Source organism: Hesperophylax consimilis, chromosome 17, assembly GCF_061612785.1.
Source record: "Hesperophylax consimilis isolate HC1 chromosome 17, BYU_Hcon_1.0, whole genome shotgun sequence".
Taxonomy (NCBI): domain Eukaryota; kingdom Metazoa; phylum Arthropoda; class Insecta; order Trichoptera; family Limnephilidae; genus Hesperophylax; species Hesperophylax consimilis.
The window spans coordinates 6751126-6770635 of NC_142852.1; the positions used below are offsets into that span (position 1 = coordinate 6751126).

At 36.0% G+C, this 19510-nt stretch overlaps 1 protein-coding gene across 1 annotated transcript in view; it reads right to left on the reverse strand.

The window, feature by feature from the left end:
- Window positions 1-849: 849 nt before the first annotated feature.
- The window catches only part of LOC149415871 (chymotrypsin-2-like), a 63161-nt gene continuing 44500 nt past the window's right edge, over window positions 850-19510 (reverse strand). The window contains exons 2-5 of the mRNA XM_089641755.1: window positions 11042-11147; window positions 9024-9273; window positions 7179-7322; window positions 850-993 (exon numbers count right to left, since the gene is read on the reverse strand). Of these exons, the coding sequence (XP_089497881.1) occupies window positions 850-993; window positions 7179-7322; window positions 9024-9273; window positions 11042-11147 (644 nt within the window). The remainder of the gene's footprint in view (window positions 994-7178; window positions 7323-9023; window positions 9274-11041; window positions 11148-19510) is intronic.

The window sequence follows — 19510 nt, forward strand, 5'->3', positions numbered from 1 at the left end:
GTCTTTTAAAATGACTCAAAGAACCTCACCGCATGAACCCGGGCACCCCTGCTTAGTCACGAAACGTAGTAAATGATGCATTAAAGTTACATTTTTTCTTTAATCAAGTTCAAAAGATTTTTTAAGCATGGATTTGACGTTTGCGAAAGTTCTATTTCAATATAAATACGCGTGAGGCAGTCTATCCTCTTTAAGTATAAAGTCATTTTCATAGAATATGGATGTTCTAACAGAATCTAAAAAGTACGACAACGCGCGCGAAATTGGCGGTTAAGTTACAACGCATGCAAGCCGTCAAGTTTGTCAGAAATATATAGATCAACAAAATAAATCGTGTAAAATGTATATGCGACCGAAAAATGGGCGTGGATACGAGAGGGGATATATATATATGTTTGTGTTTATTTTATAGAAAACTTTGGCAATTTTTGTGAGTTATTGAAAACATCTTTTTACTAATTTTCAAATTTTATTTATTATTCTACCAAAATATGTTTACACTAGATTTTAATTCAAACTAACCATTCCTCCATTGGGCACCATGAAACAGGTAGCTGCCTAGTATGGTGCTCTAATATATCTTCTCTAAATAAATGTATTAATCATGTAACATGTAATTATAAATAAATAAATAAAAATAAACTGTTTATTTTTATTTTATTTTATTTTATTTTATTAACGCCTAGAAGGCTTTTACATATACATGTTATGGGTTTTGTTGTTCAGATTAAAATGTTTCATTGTTTTCAAAAGAAAAACAAACATTCCCTGGTTATAAATAACTTCTCCTACTACCATAACAGTAAACGGAAAATTTTGACTGTGAAGAAAAGTTGTGCAAAAAAATAGTTAAGATTGAGTGTTGTTGTTGATCCAAGATAAATAGGAGCTGACCCTGACGAAAATATCCGGCTTACCCACGGCACAAGGAACTACCCTGGCTGCAATACCGACCAAGACATTTCCATCGACGAGTGGGCTACCGGAGTCTCCCTATAAATAAAAATATTTTCTTTAGTAAAAACAAAGAGGATTTTTACATTCAAGATATTAGTAGTGATCAAAATAAGATGCCGGCATAAAAATTGGGAGTACTCGTCTATTCAATTAATGTAATAATTGAACCTTAACTATTTGATGAATATATGGAGCAGGTGCGTGAGTTTGTATGTTAAATGGAATTGAAATCGTATGGAAATTATGTTGAACAATTGGAAGAGGTGGGATTGGGCTTGAAATTATAGCATATATAAAATTATATATTATTGATAGCATGGAAGATCTACGGTCTCTCGTGAGTAGGATGAACCAAGTATGTATGAAGAATGAGTTAAAATTATTGTATATAAGTCTTAAGTCATGGTGCTTGAAAGATAAAGAACGAAAACAGTGTACAATGTAGATGTGAATGATGAATACTTGGAGAAGGTGGATGGATGAGTTCGTGTATTCGGGAATTATGTTTACGAGAGATGGAAACGCCGATTGGGATATTGAAAAATGGTTAATGCAGGAATGGTTAACTCTAGTAATGGAGGAGTGAACGCGGTTGGCGCTAACAAAATATGTAATGAGGCGTATATGTGGTGAAAATTGTAGTGAGTAAAATTAAGAAAAGGATGCTTTCATCGTTTGGGCATGAGCGAATGAATGAAGAATTGAGTGTAAGGAGAACAAATGACGCGAATATAAGAAACAGTCCATTTTTAATTGCCATTCGGGCATCAAACAGTATGTATCAGACTATGTATGAATGTGAATGAAGCAAGGACCATGTACCAGAACCGAGTGGGAATTTACAAAGGAATTCTAACGAAATATGTAAAATTCTTAAAAATAAAAAATTGAACCTGCAGAAATTTTTGAAAATCTGCCGAATATAGTTCAAACCCGCCTATATTCACTAAAATTTACCCAAGATTTGGAAATCTCGTACACAGGTGGCGTATTTTCCTTCGGTATTTTCACAAACTATGAATACCGTTGACAAAGACATCATGAAAACAAAATTGTTATAAGTAAGTTTTGCAAAATAATAATATAATATATAAATTAAATTAAGATTTTTTTTAATTTATGTTGAGGGATCAGTAGGATTTATAGGCCCTGTTAGAAGTTCTACCGAGCCGAAACCTCTGATATGAAAATATCTGGAGTCAGTGAATTATTTTCCATTTGATCTCTGCTGAGTTGACGTGTTGTTCTTGTATTGTTTAGTATTTATTTTGCTTATATAATGCACTTACATTATGTTGATTGACTAGAAGATCATTTGTGGAGAAGTGTGTGGAAGGGTTTAGTTTTTCATATGGGGAAGATTTAACCCGGACAATAAAATCGGAAGTTTAAAAATAATAACTTATATCATTGATGTCGCTATTCCAAAATCTTTTAATATTCATAAATCTGTTAATGAAAAAATAAGAAAATACACAGATTTAGGAAATGAGATAAAAAGAATTTGGCATTCTCAGACCATAAAAATATTACCATTCGTTATTTCGGCTACTGACATTATACCTAGCTCTCTCATTAAAAATTAAGGCGTATTAGATCTATCAAAAAATGTATATATAAAGATGCAAAATTTGGACATTTTGAATACATGTAGGATAACGAAACATTTTTCAAATATTTATGTTGAGGGATCAGTAGGATTTATAGGGCCTATTAGGAGTTTTACCGAGCCGAACCCTATGAAATGAAAATATCTTGAGTCGGTGAATTATTTTCCCATTTGATCTCTGGTGAGTTGACGTGTTGTTCTTGTATTGTTTTTTATTTACTTTACTTATATAATGCACTTGCACAATGTTGATTGAGTAGGTGATCATTTGTGGAAAAGTGTGTGGAAGGGCTTAGTTTTTCCTATGGGGAAGATTTAATCCGGACATAAAATCGGAAGTTAAAATATTAATATTGTTCACATTTATTCTAGGATGTGGGGAGGTTAGTGCAATCCCACACGTCCCATATAGAAATACATTTTCTTGAACAATAATTATGCAACATACAATAATATTTTTAACAAAAATATATAAAGAAGAATAAATTAACAACAGAGAAAAGATATATGAAAAATGCAAAAATATATAAAGAAGAATAAATTATCAACAGAGTACTGTGCAGGGCGTGGTCTTGAGTGAGCTTGGGCCCAGCGCTCACTCAGGAGTGGCGCTTGGTGCTGGTAGACTGCAGTCACCAACGTGTTGGCGGAGGCCATTGGCCGCATCCTTGCTCCAGTGACCCGGTGTCTCATCAGGCCGGAAAATCCATTCAGTCCTAGTTCCGTGAACATTGTCGATGCGCTGCTGTATCTTCGGTATCCAAATATGACTCTACAGGCGTCATTATATTGAATTTGGAGTCGTTCCATCGAGCAAGTTCGGTAGTGACACCATGTCTCACACGTATACAGGCCAGTACAGAATGCGTTGAACAGTATTTTTTTAACGGTATTGCTGCATTTGCAAAATCTGCGGGCAATTATATTAGACACTATGGCTTCTCCTTTGTCGTACGATATCGCCATCATCCGATATGTCTTGATTAATAATGTGCCCCAAGTATTTTACGTTCGAACATGTATTTATTCTTGCCTCTTTAAAGTATACGGGAAACATCTTACTTGTATCTGAATTTTTTCCGTGGTGGAACGCAATCAATTCCGTCTTCTTCGGGTTTTACATCATATTATGCTGTTTTCCATATTCTTCACAAGTGTTTAGGAGTAATGTTAATCCCTTGATCGACGCAGCTAGGAGGATTATGTCGTCCGCGTAGCTTATATGATTCATACATATACTGTTAACACGACAGCCCACTCTGATGTCCAGGCGACTTGATAACTTGTCCATGTATACATTAAATAGAATGGGGGACATACACCCTACTTGCCTTACTCTTGACCGCAAATAGTGCCAATAAGAGTGCCAATGAGAGTGCCATCGGGATAGTGTGTTTATAAATAAGGTAGGTATATTCATAGCTTTCAATTTATCCCATAATGTTTTATGACAGACCCTGTCGAAGGCTTTACTTAGGTCTAAGAAACACTCGTATACGGTAGTTTTTCGTTTCTTATAGAATCCTATTATTTGCTTTGCAGTATATTTTGCCATATTAGTGGATTATCTAAATTTAAATCCCATCTGGTTATCTTTAGACATTAATTTATCATGTATCTTATTTAATACCTTTTCAAATAATCTTGCAGTTATAGTTGCAAGAGATATTGGCCGGTAATTGCTGGAGTTAGTCATGTCAGGCTGTCCCGATTTCAGGATTAGAGTTATAATCGTTTTCGTCATTGCGCCCGGTAGAAAGATGTGTTTAAGTATTGTGTTGAACAGTATGTTTAGTAGTTTGGGTATGTATCTACCTCCGTATTTTATGTGTTCAACACTTAGATAATCATGTCCCGGAGACTTACCAGCCTTAGTTCCTGTTATGGCCTTCATTATATTACTTTCAGAGAGGTAAACGTTTTGTCCATCATATTCCATAATATCGGGGACAGACGGTACTTCACTTCCGGAAATATCTGCAAAGGTTCTTTTAAAAGTATTAGCAATTTTTTCCGGGTTTGTGGACCCATCAATTTGGCTGGCGATTCGAGTTTTTGGTTTGATCAGGTTATTGCTTTTCTTCCAGAATTGGGCAAACTGCTTTGTGTCAAGTGATTTTACGATATCATCCATCTTTGTTTGTTCAAAAGAGCTTTGACAGTGTTGAAGAGCTATTTTGAACTCCTTCCTTTTTCGTTTTTTTTTCATCCGCAATGGGACCATGTAATGGTCTCCCATTTTTAATCCACTCCATCAACGCCGATCTGGAATTTTCGTAGTATTCCTTAACTTGTTGATTCCACTCAGACATGTCACGATGTATTTTGGTTTACTTTGATCGTTCTCCCGATAAAATACAATATTGGCAGCCTTACTTAGGGCTTCAACAATATCTGTGTATATATTGTCCATATTTTGTATATGGTCGCATTTGTCACATATAGAATCCGAATTACAAATGGATTCAGAGTGTCTTTGATAGATTACACTAAGTAATACTTCTGCTACAGACGTATATCCACTGATTTTCTTATTATTATTCCTTCTCCATATTATGTTATTAGGCTGTTGTGGATTATTAAATATAGTTGCAGGTTCAGCAGCGATTACGCAAGATGTCGGCCGGTGATGGGACCAGTCGGTACCATAGTGTATTTTCAGACTAACTAATTTGTTCTTAAGATTATAAGTGCATATACAGTGATCGAGCCAGGAAGTGGTATTGTGTGCATCGCTAATATATGTATATGTGTCATTCGGAAGTGTTTCAATATCGATACAACTGTAGTTATTTTCGGTGTAGAAATGAGAGAGTTCTTTCCCGAATATGGAGGATGGGTGAGCATTGAAATCTCCCATAACAATGGTTTCAGAGTGTTCGTTATCTTGAATGATCGTATGTATTTTGGAAAGGTAGTTGGTGAAGACGGTAATGTTGCCCGCATGACATACCGGCATGTAGACAGTCAGTATGCTTATCGTCCCTCCGTTGGTGGTTATCTGAATACCAGCGATGCGGTCATCTCCACACGGTATTATTTTAGCTTGCAGCTCGTTCCTCCAAAGTACTGCGACTCCTCCTTAGGGTCGGCCCCATAGCGGTCCGTTTGATAAATCTACAGCAGAGGTACCCCATCCCTGGAAGTTCGGATGAATTTTGGATAGATTCGATGTTTCGTTTTGTAATTACCATGTTCCTTGCAAAAGTATTACATCGTACATATCTATAACGAAGATGACATTTCTTTTAAAACTTTTGCAGTTTATCGAAATTATCTTAATTTTGTTCTTTTCTATTTTATTTTTTTTAAATAAATTTACTGAAAACAGTGAACCAAAATTCTTTGTTCATATAGGGTTTGAAATCCGTATTCGGTATAGTCAACTTGAAAGATCCAAACTGCGTGGGATTTCGTTTATTATTTTTTTCTATTTGGATATTACTTCCTTTTATTTAACAATTGATAAAGTCTCGAATATTGTCCTCAGTAACACTATTGTCGAACCTCGAGACATAGAGCGTTGTTTTTTACTCAGCTATTTTGATCAAGTTCTCCATCGCTATTCCAGTTGTCATAATATTTTTCGATCTCCTTAGTTTTCTTGTAACGGTTTTATAACCATCCGTATTTAAATTAGTTGTCTCTGGTTTAAATGTATTTTTGTGAGATTATGTGCGTGCAACTTTGGCTGATTCATCCATTCCCGGTTGATGTACCTGTGATGTCTGTAGTATGACTTTTTGTTGTTGTGTGAGAGAGCTAGACGCCGCTACTTTATTCCATGATTGAGGAGAGTGCGTGACAGGTGGGGGAGCTAATGCGAGAGGGGCGGGCTGGGTTATCACATTATTGCAGTGCGCATTGTTGTCGAGATGTAATTCATTAGTTGGCGACCGTAAGTTTGAGCGGTTCTTTTCTACCGCAACCGGTATGGTGACCTTCAATGTGTTCAAGGACGGCGATGTGTTTAAGTCTTGATTTGGAACACGGTTATATTTATTTATTTTCAGTTCATTCCTTAGGAGAGCCATTTCAGAGCGCAACACTTCATTTGCACAACATTTGTGACTGAATTGTGGTTAGTTCACCCTTTAATGCCATTATATCTTTTAGGAGACAAGTGACATCTACGTGATCGAAATTGACAGGCGGTAGTTTGAGTAGATTCTGAGCCACAAATGTCGGTAGAGCTTCTTTCTCTGTTTCCTTCAGTATTTTAATGATATCATATAAATTCTTACACTTCCTACCTTCGCCTTTCCTCATAATCCTGCGTTTAACTGTTTCACTGCACAGAATGTCTTTTGCAGCCTCCACTTAATCTTTTGAGAAATGATTGGAGCATATTTGGACCGCGGTTAGTTCGTCTAAGACATCGATTTTGTTTTGAAGAAACGTTAGAAGTTCATTAATAATTAATTTATCACTTTTTTTCGTAACATTCATATTGTTTTCGTAAGCGGCGGCAGCAGCGTATGCAATTCGATCTTGCGCACGAGCAGACTGAAAAATACCCCTCATAAATGGGAAGTTATATACTCGAAAAAAATGTATTAGTCATCCGCCATTTTGCCTCTAGACCTAAATAATGTATAAATGTATGGCTTACTCTGCAAGCTCCCTCGCCAACCTTAGTGAATGTGCACAAATTAGTCTCGTCAACGATGTCACTAGTGAACTGTTTTTTACAGTCTTCATCGGAGAGGGTGAGAAGAGTGATCTTCTGGAGGATGTTGGAGGGTGGTCCAGGCTCCTGAAAATACAACAAAACATTTAAGCCACCACAACGATGAAATATAATGTAAATCATTCTTTTAGTTTTCAAGGTCTGTTCAATAAAAACATTTGTAAATCTCTGAATTTTATTTACAACGGAACAATCACATGATGATTTTAAAGATCTAATCTAGAAAGGTTCCGATCTCCCTGTTGGTCTGCAAAAACCTGCTTGCTCTGTGATTTGTGATGGAAGACAGAATATTCTAGTAAACACATCACATGTATTAAAAACAATACTTGATATTTTCAAATAAATAATAGTTGAAAGTGAATTCACGCTGTGAGTTTTCAACAGATCTCTGCGTTTTCAGAATTACCCCAGTGCAGCAATTAATTTTAACATTAACTTCATCATATGTTTTCAATCGCTTGGCGGTGCCATGTTTAGGCCGCAGTGTAAGAGTGCCACATTAGTTATTTAAAATAGAGTACTCCGGCTACACAATGGCAGGGAAAAATAAGACGGGAAGTAGGTTTGAGTGTCAGCCAAACCTAAGACAATTCACGGCTAGCTCAAAGCACCACATTGAGTTGTCCTAGGCCAGGGAACAGCTATCTTGTTCCGATTACTTCATTTATGTCAGGACGGCGATCGTTAATAACCACAAGTGATATTTATCAAGTGTATATTATGGTAGGGCTCAACACAAAGGAGATGTACACAGATCATTTCAAGCTTACACATACGGGTTCATGAATTACAATACGGGTACATGCATTCTATACCTAATCTCTCCTATCATCTCTCTCTTCTGGTGAATTATAAAAAGAAACTCGGCACTGAATTGTTATCGAAGCACATGAAGGGTAGCAGATTCGCAGTAGGATCCAGCCAGGAGTCCATCCTACAATTCTTGTCAAAAGCTCTAATATCGACACGTTTTAAATTAATTTAATTTCCGCGCAACGCGAGAGGAAAGCGCATCACATGTGTTGACTCTAGCAACGTTGGTATACAAGAAAGGGCTGTTGCCCGCCCACATCTCGCGAGCTAGTTTAGTTCTGAGACGCCGATTCCTGAGGAAGCACTAACTTGTGATGATTCAAAACGCTTTTGTAACAGCGGATGGAATGATTTCGATACTTCGACTTACAGTTTGTACCTTAGTCATTGAAAAGGTCTGTCCTTTCAGATTTATTATATATCTTAAGAAATCTATAAAAACAGTCCTGGGTCATGAAATTGCACTAGTTCATAAAAATGAGACTCGGCAATAAAAAAGCACCTTGTAACGAATTCCAAAGAACTTAATGATAAATATATTGTTCAAAATATATACTCATTTAGACATACATGCAAGACCACTGTACTTGGGAGTATTATTGTTTTTTTCGTAATCCCAAAACCTACCTCCCGTACACTGTCTAGCGCGCGAAGTTCCCTTGCTGCTTTCTGTAGAAATAAAATTATGGCTTCACGCAGTTCGCCGCCCGCTTTCCGCTGCTCGCTTCTAGTAATAAGCATTGCATTGTTTGTGAAATATAAACGAATAATACAATGAACGAATAAAGGAGTGAAATGAGAATATATGACGTGAATTTTAATGGTAGAAGAACTCGCGGACGCCTGAGGAAGACATTGCACGATAATGTGATCAGACACTTGAGATCAAGAGTCAGAATAATAAAAGAGTATGTAATTAGTTGAAGAGCTGTGTGCTCGAACAAAACTCACCTTGGTTTGTCCCCATCCAGTTAGAGTGACGTTGACTCCGCCGCCAGTAGAGCTGGAAGGCAGAGCGATGAAGCCGACGCTAGTGCTGGTGGTGATAGGCTCGCTGGTGGTAAGGATGGCGATATCATTGGCCCAGGCATGAGTTTTATTGTAGTCGGGGTGAGTGGTGATTTTTGACATCAGGTATTTGGTACCTCCTGAGTTCAGGTATATGCTTCCAACGATGATCATCAATTCATCAGCTTGGCGGCTGTTGGAAATGATACAAATATTTAACTAAAATATGGGAAGGCGGGTACGGGTACCGCCGCCCAGGGAACCATTCTACCATAGGTCACCCCAAGTAGTTCGCTACGTTTGGTTACTTATCCCGAGGTCGATCTTTATACCTCTACAGCCGGGCTTTTATTAATTCATATGTCTGTTACTCCAGGACAATAGCAAGAACTTAATAGTTGTCGCTGTTACTCCAGGACAATAGCAAGGACTTAATAGTTGTCGCTGTTACTCCAGGACAATAGCAAGGACTTAATAGTTGTCGCTGTTACTCCAGGACAATAGCAAGGACTTAATAGTTGTCGCTGATATTTTCGTCTTTAATTTAGACACATTTACAGCTAAATTAATTCAGCTCTTTTAAGTAAATGTAAATAATTTATAAATATGATTGAGCAGCAGTATTCATTACATATTTTTTATGTTGTATTTCAAAAGTTCTTTCATAAATATTTTTAATTGTGTTATACTGTGGTTTAGTTCAAGTTTAAGTAGCTGTTGTTTTTAATAAAATCTTATTATAAAAACCCAATTGGGCGTTAATAAAAAAGGATCCGACCAACTACAATCGCAGTTCAGTGAAATCATGACTACATTCAGGTAATGTGCAGTGTACAGAGCTAGATTTTACAAGTTTTGAATGCATTTCAATACTGTCCATGAAAATTCCTAAGTAAAACGTTGATATTGTAGATGTCACATATGGTTTTTTTACAACATTACAAATTTATTCTGAAATTTGTTTCAGAATATTTTTTTTTATTGCTATTTGCTAAAATAGCAAAATGTCCAAATAAGTCAAAAGTCATTCATCCCAAGACTAGCTATCGGAGATACAGCATATTGACACATCACGCGACGCGCACTTGGCACGGATAGCTGCCTACACGTGAGGTCAAAACGCTGAAACTCAAGCATTCTGTCTCCCCCACCAAGACAGACTTATAATTCCACACCGAAGGCCCTGAGGAAAACAAATTCCTTGAGGGCCAGTGTCTTCTCTGGAGATGTCGTGTGGAGGATCATTTAGAGAAGAGGAAGGAGTGAACATGGGTCTTGAAGAGACCCATGTTGTAGGAGGGAGGAAACACAAAGGCTTTCAATCGATCTACAGTCGAGCAAGAACGAGTCGTAGAAGCGATACGTTCTAATATAGGGCAAGCGTTTGGCGTATTTCCTGAATATGCACCGGTGCCGGACGCTAGTTCTAGTGGCAAAACAGCGTATTTGGCAGAATGCTGTATTTTAAGTTGAAATGTTCTGTCATGACAGAAGTGTGCTTTCGCAGTAACATCATTGTGCCATTTTTCTTGGAAAGTAACTACATAAAACAACTAAAAGAGACACATTAATGAAGAAGAAGATTACATTAAGAAAGCTAAACGAAACATGAAACAGAACAACGGTCTAAACTGCAAATCGAACACATGATCTACCGGAACAAGGCCTTTAACGACTCGGACATCGGAACACTATTATTTTACGTCGAAATTGTCGATCTCATATTTCAAATTCAGAATAACAAAATTATCTTGCAACTGTTTTTTTTACATATTATTGGAAGCTATAAATTTTTAATTTTTTAATTATGAGATATGAAATAAATACAAAATGAGATCGACAAATCTGACGTAGGTCCATGTATATATTGTATATATATAAGGAGGTTTGCTTACTATTCAACGCAATGTGCAGCTGTGAGGACGGTGTGTGCGTTCACAATGGAGCCTCCTCAAAGAAACTGGTTATTGATGTCCCTCAAGGACGCTATGTAGGGAAACTCATCGACTTCTGCATCTGTTCCTCCGACCACACGCCATTGGATTTCATTGTCAGCAGTGGGCGCAGCTAGAAATACACATACATTGTATTTCATGTTTATTTTTAAAATTATCTCCTTTTTTAGTTTTTTTTTATGTATAACCGTACAACTGCTTCCAGCAGTCTATAGCCAGTGAGACTATGGCGTCCCCAATTCGTGTATGTTGTGATGCTGAAGGAAGGGAAGGAGACGCGGTAGAGGAAAGTGTGGAAATTCCTGACAATTCAGATCTGATCACCAAACACGGCCAAAGCCATTTCAAGCATCCTTTCAATTCTGAATGGTGATTTTACACGAGGGCGATACTGAGAGTATATTTCACTCTCAAACGTGCAGAAATAACAGAAATTAAACGAATAAAATTAGCTCGTGCACAGTGGGTGTTTAACCCGCGACCTCCAGCTGGCCAGTCGAGAGCCTTTTCACTCGAACTAAATCCCAAAAAGAAACTGGAACTTATATACCTAGTACTACGTCGTTTGATTGTAAACAATCACAAAATCTACAAGAAACTGTTAATCTGTTTGCTGAGTTTTTTGGTGGTGTATATGTTAGTAAAAGTGTAGACAGTAAGTACTCTTGCTCTAATTTGGTTGAAAATCTTGATATATCTGACTGTACAGTAACTATAGAGGACGTTATATCTAAGCTGAAGAGTCTCGATTCCCGCAAATCCGCAGGACCCGATAAAGTTCCACCTAGATTCCTCGTTAACTGTATGCATTCATTGTCACATCCCATACATATGAAGTTACACATGAAATACATTTATGAAGTCACTCTCATCAGGTGTGTTTCCTGATCCTTTAGGATTCATTCACTTCTTACAAATTTGCGGCATCAAGTGGAGTACCGCAAGGATCTCATTTGGGCCCAATAATATTTTGTTTGTTCGTCAATGACATAGCAAATATTTTTAGTAAAGTCAAATATTTATTAATTATTTGCCGATGATCTGAAGATCTACAGAATAATTTAAGATAATAATGATCGCGCTATTTTGCAGTTGAACCTGAATAAACTATTTGCTTGGTGTTCTGAAAATGATTTGCAACAAAATATTAGTAAATGCCAGATTATTAGTTTTTACAAAGGTAAAAATCCTCTTTTCTTATTTCATTAAATCTTCTTTGAGTTTCACAGATTCTAGATCTCGGTGTGTTATTCCACGAAAGTCTACAGCTTAACTTACACATCGATGAAACTACAAGCGATGCAATGAGAATGCTCGGTTTTATTTTGAAAATGGGGGCAAAGCTTAAAATGTTTTAACTTTAAAACTTCTATATTGTTCATTAGTACGAAGTAAATTAGAATATACTTCAACAGTATGGTCAAAGTCCATTATAAAGTCCATTCTCAAGCCTTCTAAAAGGTACAAAATAAATTTCTTCGGTACATCAATTTTTAAATTAATATTTCCATCGAATTTATAAATTATAATAAGAATCGTACCGAAACAATAATTCTCAAACTATCAGATAGAAGAATTCTAACTAAGAATTCTAAGGTTCGGGTTGAACTGAAACCGGTTGGTTATAAATATATACAATAAAGTGGTATTAAAACAAAGTTATTTATTTTAATTATTATAATTATGTATACCCACAAAGTGTTTGCTACAAGTGAAAAATTAATTCTAACTGATATATTATTTTTATTATCCTGTTTGACAAACTACTTAACTGTAGTTTAACGGGATATATATGAAATAAAAAAAATAAAAAAAAAAAAATTCAAAATTATCAAATCTCTAATTGACAGCCCTGAATTATTGGAATTAATTTATATGAATTTACCTGCCAGACAAACTCAAAGCAAAGACTCTTTTAAATGTAACAATAACCTTAATTCTAACTACTCTTTGTATTCACCAATCCAAGAATTCATCACCTTGCAAACAAATACATTGAACTTATTGATATATTTGGTGTTAATAATTTTGTGAGTTTCAAAAGGCAACTAATTTCAGACCTAATTGCTAGTTATTAACTTGTTTTATTTATTGGCTTTTAAAAAATACTCTTGTCTCTATACCTTCCAACGTTTAACTAACGTACTCCTTAGTTTATTTGTTATTTATTTTTTTGGACGCATATTAATGACTGTATGCATTTACGGTCATACTTGAAATGTATATTATATTTTGATTTACTTTACCATTTCAAGTACTATTATTTTAATTCGATAGTAATTAGGGCATTGGTATTTTGCCTTATTTATTAGTTTTTTTTCTAGAGATACAACAGACATTATTTTTCTTCTTTTTTTAAACATTTGTTTTATAATACATATCAGTATATTAAATATAATTATTTTCTATTTACCTGACGTGTAAATTATTTTACTGTTTTCAGTCTTACTGGTTTTGCAAAAAAACATAAATAATTATATGCATATATGAATGTACAATGTACATACTGTGATGTTTTGGACACTCACATAAAATAAACGAAACGAACGTGCACAAAAAAAATTTTTGTTTAGACAACGACGGGAGATTTTATTGACAGACAGGGCTGGAGTAAACACATTCACACGGGACAGGGCGCAGGGACGGACAGTCAGGTTTGGAACTTGAGTGCGTTGACAGCTCCATGAAATCGATACAAATGAGAAGTGTTGTGTGAAATTGCAGTGAATTAGTGGATTCAGATGGTGTTAATAGTATTGTGGAATTTTGAACTAAAGTGAAATATTATTGATCCGGTGTTTGTGTGAAGTGAAAGTGGTTCGACTCAGTGAGAAAACAATTAATAATAATGACAATAATAATAATTGGATAATTTGTAGAGCGCCGTTTTGTAAAAACCCACCTCAGGGGCGCCAGGTGTTGTGCAATCGCGATTGTGTTATAAAGTTGTGTTGATTTAAACGTGATTTCGTATACAGTTCGAACTAGATTGCTTGTCTTAAAAACATGAAAATAATAAAAATAATGATCGCGTTTTTAAAACAAAGTGAACATATAAAGGCAGGAAGTGTTTAATCGGGCTAAGTTATTGATTTGGCGAGATGGCATTCTATCCACGGAGACCGAAACCCAGAGAATCAAATAGATTATTAACTGTGGGTTCGAATCCTAACAGATTAGGGAGGTACAATTTTATTTACAGGAATATTTAATTACCCTTTTATAAGCGTAGGGAGGAGGTCGAAAATTAAAGTGATTTAGCTATATAGTGTAACCAGGTAAGCTTCACGCTGAGAATGAGAGGTGATTAACTGGGTGAGTTTTTATATTATTTATTAAATTTCAGAGGACCTTTTTAAAAGACGGATACAACCGAGGTACAGGAACTAAGTTTACGACACCTGCCGCCCAAATAATGTTATCATTAACAGGGATGTGCTAGGCGAACCGTCAATCAGCTGTGAGCGAGAGACGAGTCAACGACCTTTTCATATATAGGAAAAGACGTAGGTACAGTCAGTCAAAGGGGGAAGTTTTGCTAGCGTATGCCGTCCCGAATTGAAAGCGATCGGATGCAACCAGACGGAACAAAATGAAAACTTTTCTTCTGTTATTTGACTTTCTAATTTAATACTTTTCATCTATTATTTGACTTTCTAAGTTACGAATTGGGATGCACAAAAACAAATCTAAAGTCGAAAGAGGGAGATGGTAATCTCCGAAATAAAACTACCAACCGAACAACTTTTCTCAACAGGTACCTTTCGAGAGGTATTTTTATTTATTTATTTATTTATAATGTATTACAAAAAACATGGTAAGTAACACATTATTCCCAATGAGTTGAGATAAAACTCATTACGGGAAGTACAGACACATAAAATACATTTTACAAGGATATTACACTTTTAAAAAAATACAACATATTGAAAAGGAAAAGAAAAATAAATAAAAAAGGAAAAATACTTTGTTAAGAATAGAGATTTTAGAAATACTGAGAGACATCTATACACATGAAACATAGTAAACCAACATATGAAAGCGAGCGAAAATTCACTGGTTTAAAAACATTTTCAGGAAATAATCTTTAAGCGTTTTAACTAATATTTTTTTGTTAGTTACTGATTGCTTTATTTCATTAGGTAATGCATTGTATTGTCTATATGCAATATATTGTAATGAGTTAATACCAAATTTTGTTGTGTGGGTAGACGATGCTAGGTGTATTAGATTTTGGGACCGTGTTTTGTGCTGGTGTATGTCTGAATTAAATGCTGGTTTGATGTTAGTGTGTGAGGATCTATGTATGATTTGTAATATTGTACAAGTGATATTGTATTTAGGTAGAACCGTAAAAGGAAGTATGTTTGTCTTTAAATATATATCTTTGATATGTATATCCCACGGTAGACGGTAGATATTCCTTATTGCTCGATTTTGAATCACTTGTATTTCTGATATTTGTTTTTTAGTAATAGTGCCCCAGATACTAACTAAATAACTCAGATGGGAGTGAATCATCGCATAGTATGTGGCCCTTAGTAGAGATGTAGAGAGAAGACCTTGGAGTCGGTACAGTACGCCGGTTATTGGGGATATTTTAGATTTCACATGCTCAACATGGGAATTCCACGAAAGTTTAGAGTCTATTAATAGCCCTAAATATTTCGTGACTTCTATATTTTGGAGCTTCTCAGTTCCAAGTGTGATATTCATTGGCACATAATCCTTATTACCGAAAGTTAGGTAGTGCGTTTTTTTTATATTGAGGCTCAATTTATTAATACGCAGCCAATTAGCTAGAATTGAGACATCTACATTCATTTGAGACTCCAGGTCACTCAGGCTTGTACTGTGATAATAGATTACAGTGTCATCCGCATAAAGTTGGAGGTTTCCAGAGATACCACATTTAGTTATGTCATTGACATATAGCAAGAAAAGCAGAGGCCCAAGAATTGATCCCTGTGGCACTCCACATGTGATTTTACCTAAGCCACTCGAGACACCTTTGACTTCAACAAGACAAAATCTATCATCTAAGTAGCTTCGGAGGAGATTTAGGGGCTTCCCAACAATTCCCAAATATTCCAATTTCTTTAAGAGTATTTCATGATCGACCGTATCAAAGGCTTTTTTGAGATCTATAAATATGGCTGCCACATATTCACCCTGGTCTATATACTGTTGAAGGTTGGAGATAAAATCAAAGGCGGCACATTGAGTACTAGAATTTTTCCGAAAGCCATATTGTTGTGGTGTAAGGATATTATTCGCAGATATGTATTTTAGGAGTCTATCTTTGATTATGGTCTCAAATACTTTTGAAAAAACCGATAGAAGTGATATAGGACGGTAGTTAGAGATACATGTTTTACAGTCTCCTTTGTGTATAGGTATTATCTTCGCTAACTTTAATTCATTTGGAAACTTTCCCGAGGACAGTGACCAATTAAAAAGTTCTGTAAGGTGACCCGCTAATTCTTCTTTACAAGTCTTAAGAACTGATGGTGTTACTCCATCGAGTCCCGGTGCTGCTTTCAGCTTAGTTTTAGAGATGATCCTCAGTACCTCATCTTTGTTTGTCCTAGCCATGTACAAGGATTGGCAAGCCTTCGGTTCCACAAAAACGGTATTACAGTCATCCGGGAATGACGGAATGGTAGCTGCTAGCTTTTTTCCTATTGAGAGAAAAAACTCATTAAATGCGGATGCTATTTGGCTCGGATCCTTAATTACGCAGTCATTTACCACGAGGGATTCTATTTCGTTAGTTGGTTTATGTGTTCGGTTTGATAGAATAGAGTTTATGATTTTCCAGGTTTTAGTGGGGTTATTTTGGTTTTGTTGAAAGCTGTTCGCATAATATTTGTGTTTTAGATTTCGCCTATAATTAGTAATCGTATTTCTCAATCTCTTTTTAAGTGTTACAAGAGTAAGATTACCAGGGTCTTGTTTCCACTGCTTGTGAATCTGGTTTCGTTCTTTGATTAATGTATTTAATTTGGAATCAAACCACGGAGTATTCAGTTGTACCCGACTTCTTAATCCTGTTTTTGGTGTAGTTGTACCTGATTCTATTGCCTTTTTAATGTGATAATTGAAACTTTTAAAAGGGTCTTCTGAGTTGCTTAAGTTGATCGTGAAATTGTTATCAAGAAGATAGGATTTTACTGACATACTGTTGATGATAGGTCTCGTAATCCGGGATTTGGTTCTATTATTAAAACATTTTTTAAAGTTGTTCTTATAATCAACAATAAGTATATTATGGTCACTAAGTGGATCATCAATATTCGATATAGTAGTCTGAATGTTTTGCCTATTTGATAAGATGTGATCTATTAAGGTGCAGCTTGTATCAGTGACTCTCGTAGGTAGGCAGCCTCTTTAAATTAAATGCAAAAAATCAAACCAATTATCCGTTTATACCTTACCTGAGAGGATAGGTATTCAGTAGGAGTTACCCACACCTAATACACGAGGATGCTAGTAACCTCATAAAATAAATACTGGAACCAAATATTAAAATACAGACAGTCCTCATCCCAAATTTGGCATATCGAGTAGACCTTACATATATCTCACATGATAATTGGCTGAATGGGTAGGCACACAACCTATCGTTAATAAGCGGGCAAAATGTCGACAAGATCGTCGTGTGTTATCTATGTATTGACCTAGAAAGGGATGTAAATCCCCGACGACGTGGGAGTTACAACGTTTTCTAGAGGTGGCACGTAACTTAGGACCTTACGTGTCACATTTTCGCGACTAGATTCGTGATAAAGGGATGTTATGGTTTTCCCCTTCTACACTCAGTAAAGTAGTTTATCCTGGAGGTGTTTGAGATTGGGGCAATTCTGAAATTGGTGAAGAGACCTGGTTTTCTTTATTCTGGCGTGAAGGTTGCCGATTTGGAACAAGGGGAGACCCGGCCGGTTGTGATATCCAGACACGCAGATATCGATTGCCTTGTTCGAATTATCATCCATCAGTTTTGTTTGGTAAGCGGAGGAGCCAGTCTTAACTTGAAAAAAAATTCATTTCCTTTCCTCTCCTTCCCCTCCCAAAATATATACATGGATGGCGCCGACAACTAACACCATAAATTTATCGTATGTATATCACATATATAAAATCTAACACTTTATTATACTCACATAACCCTACGATAGATAGAATCGCGTAGCTAGTTGGGGGAGCAGGCGACTTAGAAGATAAGGTTTATGAAATGGTTTTAAAACACAGCGGTAATGGATTCAACTCACTCTATCTCAAAAGAACCGAGGGATACCACACATACATACATAACTAGGATTCTAAACCGAGAAACAAAAAACCAACACAACGTTCGGTGAAGCCTTTTTATACTGAACCGTCACGTGAAATGAGTACGTTCAAGGTCGTACGTCACGTGGACAAACTAGGATGTACACACTTGAAGGGGTGTGTAATAAAGAGAGGAGGAAAGGCTTATAAAGACCACAGGGAGGATATTCCTACCCCGGATATACATAACCAAAGCCTTATGGAAAAGTTTCCTATGGGACTTACAGAAAATTTATCGTAGAAAGAAGAGAAGGAAAAGTTTGAAGTAGAAAGGGCAGATCATTACATCTGATGCCGCAAACCAGGAGAGATAGATTTAAAAGCTGGCTTGAGTTCATTACTGTTGTTGAGGAAAAAATGGATTTCATAAACCTTATTAATTCACACTAACAGCAAAAGAAATGGTACCTATCGTCAAAAATGATAACAGAGACATCGTACTTCAAAGGCAAAATAGAATAAACAGACAGACCCGGAAAACATTGAATTCATTGTGACGACAAAAAACATCTAAAATGTTCATAAACAACGAAGCCAAAGGATAAACAAACATCGAAATCGGATTAATTATAACACAAGAATTAGAATAACTGTAAACAATTATTGTTTATTCCAGATCTAAAAGGCAGAGAATGTTTAAGTCATAAATAACACAGACGGACAAAAAACCATCGGATCACAGCCGAGGACACAAAATAAAAACAAATCAACATGGAAATAAATAACACTCGAACATAATACAAATAACGTATTGAGATGAAACAACACTGTTTAAACAATTAACTCAGAGTTTAAAATTCGAAAATAAACAAGTGTGACATGACATATTGAATTTCTACCCATAGAGACACAAAAACACTTGAAAAAGCTGAGGGCGGAAAAAAACTCACCAGTAGAACAAGCCGATAATCACGGAAACCAAAAAATAAACAGATGGTAGGTTGCGAAGAAAAAACCGAAGAACAGGGGCGCTCAACATTTTGGAAGAATTAAAAATAAAATTTAAAATAAAAAATAAAAAATAAATACAGAGGTATTCGAGAAACGTAAATTACCTATAGTTATTTCTAATCCCATCGACTAACACGAGGAAGCGAGATTACCCGCTGGGCTTAGAACTAAAGGGAGGCTGTGATGTTTTGG